Genomic DNA, 3,771 nt, shown 5'->3' on the forward strand with positions numbered 1-3,771 from the left:
TTATGAATAACTCCTCTGGAGTTGATTCTTGATTTATATAATTTAGGTGGGCGGGGGGCAGACACAGTCTCTATGGGGTACTGGGAGCACACTCTCATCCTCCTCTGCAAAGAGACAGCAGAGAGGCGTGTAAGACTGTGACCCTGCATCCTGGACTCAACTCTGGGTTGTCATAATTTAGGTTGTAAAACAAACTCGTCCAGATTTCTAGATAAGAGAGCTGCACCACCCAAAGTGGGATGGATGCCGTCTCTGCTAATCAGACCAGGTTTTCCCCAAAATGTTTTCCAGTTATCTATGAAGCCCATGTTATTTTCTGGGCACCACCTAGACAGCCAGCGGTTGAATGACGACATGCGGCTAAACATGTCATCACTGATCACACCAAATTGGGATGATTTGAGTACCAAAATTACAGGACTGACTTTTGAGCTGCAGATCGGTCACATACTGCTCTATTGACTCATTATCCTTTTGCGTCTTGTTCCGGAAGACATACCTTTCATATGTTTTGTTTTTTCTTGGCGTGCAGTAGTCCTCAAATTTACTTAAAATGTCCTCCAGTACTATATCCTCATTAGTGAAGACGAACGTGTTGTACACATCCAGCGCAGCACAGCCAGCTACCGTTAGCAACAATGCTATTTTGCATTGGTCGTCCTCATCATCGAGTCCAGCTGCCAGCTGTCGTGGCTAGAATGTGATACAGACTAAATCAATTCAGACAAATCATCCCAATGTAAATGATCATTTAATATTACAATTATTCTGAACAGAGTAGTAGTTAAACAGGTAATCTGGTAGTTAGGAAACAGAGAACAGAGTCACTCCTCCTGCAATGTGATAGATAAAGTATTAAGCAAGAAGATTGTCAGAGCGCCAGTCCGTCAGCCCACAGTCAGTCAGAGTTTATTCTCCACCCGGCCGGGTCCACAGTACACTTTCACGGTAGCACTCTCATCCTCTCTTTCTCTCCTACACCCTTCAGCCACACTGTGTTATTCGCCACTTTTCTTAGGCTGTTACGTCAATTTCTGAACTTAGCTTCCTGTCTCCAGTTTTTGGAGACAACACCCTGAGATGTACTCAAAAACAGGAAACATCTTGGCCAACTTATATAAGCTCATTGTTCAGCTCACATGAACTTAATGAACCCATAACTACTATTCTATTATATAATCCATATTAACATGTTACTTAAACCACTACAGAAGCTCTGCCTGAAGACTTTCCAGTTTTCGTGGACATTTCCAGAAAGTTTTAGCTCTTCTGGCGGGTGAATAGTGTTCATTTTGGCTTAGTTTGTACTTTTACTCCTGGTACCATGTTTTGACTGCACTTACACACAGGATGCCATTTAGTCTGACGACATATTTATTCAGTGATTGGATATACACAGTCCACCAACAGCACCGCCTGGTGTTGGATGTTATCACTGAACATATTATCAGTACAGCTGCTGTGAAAGCAAGTTTTATTGCAGCAGAGGAGATAGCCAAATTAGCCCGGTCATTTACCGAGGGAGAGTTTCTGAAGAGCTGCATGATGAACGTGTGCGACGTCTTGTGTCCAGACAAAAAGCAAGTGTTTGCTAATGTAAGCCTTAGCAGAAATACAGTTGCTGATTTTAAGTTCAAGTTCATTTATTTTGTAATAATATTGTATCCTGTCTGTTTCGATTCATATCTTTGAGTTTTGGCCCCCTGTGCGATTGAGTTTGACACCCCTGGTTGAAACCTTACTGTTATCACTATTATTAGAGAGGGAAAACCCAACAAATCCCCCTTGAGCAAGCACTTGGTGACACACACCTGAGACCCAATGGAGACTAAAGAGCAAGTGTAGTGGACTCACCTGAGCCTGCACATACCTGTAACATGTCCTGTCTCCTCTAGGTGGACGGTTTCTTCACGCTGGTGTTTGGCCTGAGCAGCATCAACACGCTGACAGTGATCAGCATCACCCGCTACATCAAAGGCTGTCACCCCAGCAGAGGTCTGAGTGCGGATACCTGTAGTTGATGTTACAACAGGCCAGCTGAGGAGTTCCCAAACAGGCCTAAATGTTGTTGCTAGCATGTTTCCATCAGATTAGCAGAAACATTTATGACTTCCTCCATTTTCACACTAAAGTCAAACTTAACACTGAGCAGACCAAATGCAGCAAAAGCAAAAAAGAACTCTAGGAAAAAACCCACTTTAAAATACAGGAAGAAGATTTACAGTAAATGACAGGAGGAGCCAGTTGTCAGAAACACTGGGCCTCAAACATACAACCCCATTTCTGAAGACATTGGGACACTGTGTAAGTTGTAAATAAAAACTTGTTTTGAAAACCCAATTTGACCCAATATGAATTTGGTAACAATACGAAGACATCTAATGTTCTGAGTATATTTCATATATTTTGGTTTAGACAAGTTTATTCTGAATTTGATGCCAGCAACATGATGTAAAAAAGTTGGGACAGGGGCAACAAAAGACTGTAAAAGTTGTTTAAGTGGAACCTGTAACAACTTCTTAGTTTACCTGGCAACAGGTCAGCATCATACAGAATACAGAAACTGCATTGGTGAAAGTCATCAGCGATCTTCTCCTAGCCTCAGATAAAGGACTTGTCTCCATACTTGTCCTCTTAGATCTCAGTGCTGCTTTTGACACCATTGATCACAGCATCTTACTGCAGAGACTTGAACATGTTATTGGGATTAAAGGAACTGCACTAAGTTGGTTCAAATCTTATTTATCAGAAAGATTTCAATTTGTTCATGTTAATGACGAATGTTCCACACAAACTGAAGTTAGTCACGGCATTCCACAGGGCTCTGTGTTAGGTCCAATACTCTTCACTTTATACATGCTCCCTTTAGGCAATATTATCAGGAAGCACAACATAAATTTCCATTGCTATGCAAATGATTCTCAGTTATATTTATCTATGAAGCCAAATGAATCAGATCAGCTGGTCAAACTTCAAGCATGACTTAAAGACATAAAGGCCTGGATGACCTGCAACGTCTTACTTCTAAACTCTGACAAAACTGAAGTCATTGTGCTTGGGCCTGAAAACCTTAGAAATCTGCTGTCTAATCATATAGTTACTTTAGATGACATAGCTCTCACCTCCAGTACTACTGTGAGGAACCTTGGAGTCATCTTTAATCAGAATATGTCCTTTAAATCACACAAAAGCTAAGTCTCTAGATCTGCCTTCTTTCACCTACGCAATATTGCAAAAATCAGGAGCATCCTGTCTCAAAGTGATGCTGAAAAACTGGTCCATGCATTTGTTACTTCCAGGCTGGACTACTGTAACTCTTTACTATCAGGATGTCCCAATAATTCCCTAAAAAGCCTCCAGTTAATCCAAAATGCTGCAGCCAGAGGACTGACAGGAACGAGCAAGAGAGATCATATCTCTCCCATATTAGCTTCTCTCCACTGGCTCCCTGTAAAATTCAGAACAGAATTTAAAATCCTTCTCCTAACATACAAAGCCCTTAATGACAAGGCTCCATCGTATCTTAAAGACCTCGTAGAGCCGTATCATCCTAACAGAGCACTTCACTCTCAGAGTGCAGGTTGACTTGTGGTTCCTAGAGTCCACAGAAGCAGAATGGGAGGCAGAGCCTTTAGCTATCAAGCATCTCTCCTATGGAACCAACTCCCAGTCTCAGTTCAGGAGGCAGACTACCTCTCTACCTTGAAGATTAGACTTAAGACTTTCCTTTTTGATAAAGCTTATAGTTAGGGCTGGATCAGGTGACCCTGA

The 3,771-nt window shown here is 41.8% G+C and overlaps 1 protein-coding gene across 1 annotated transcript in view; it reads left to right on the forward strand.

Annotated features, from left to right (window-relative positions):
* Window positions 1–3,771, forward strand: part of LOC109971797 (opsin-5-like) — a 24,199-nt gene that overhangs the window by 14,702 nt on the left and 5,726 nt on the right. Inside the window, exon 3 of the mRNA XM_020620280.1 lies at window positions 1,896–1,995. Coding sequence (XP_020475936.1) covers window positions 1,896–1,995 — 100 coding nt within the window. The remainder of the gene's footprint in view (window positions 1–1,895; window positions 1,996–3,771) is intronic.

The sequence above is a fragment of the Monopterus albus genome, unplaced genomic scaffold, assembly GCF_001952655.1.
Source record: "Monopterus albus unplaced genomic scaffold, M_albus_1.0 scaffold235.1, whole genome shotgun sequence".
NCBI classification, from domain to species: Eukaryota; Metazoa; Chordata; class Actinopteri; order Synbranchiformes; family Synbranchidae; genus Monopterus; species Monopterus albus.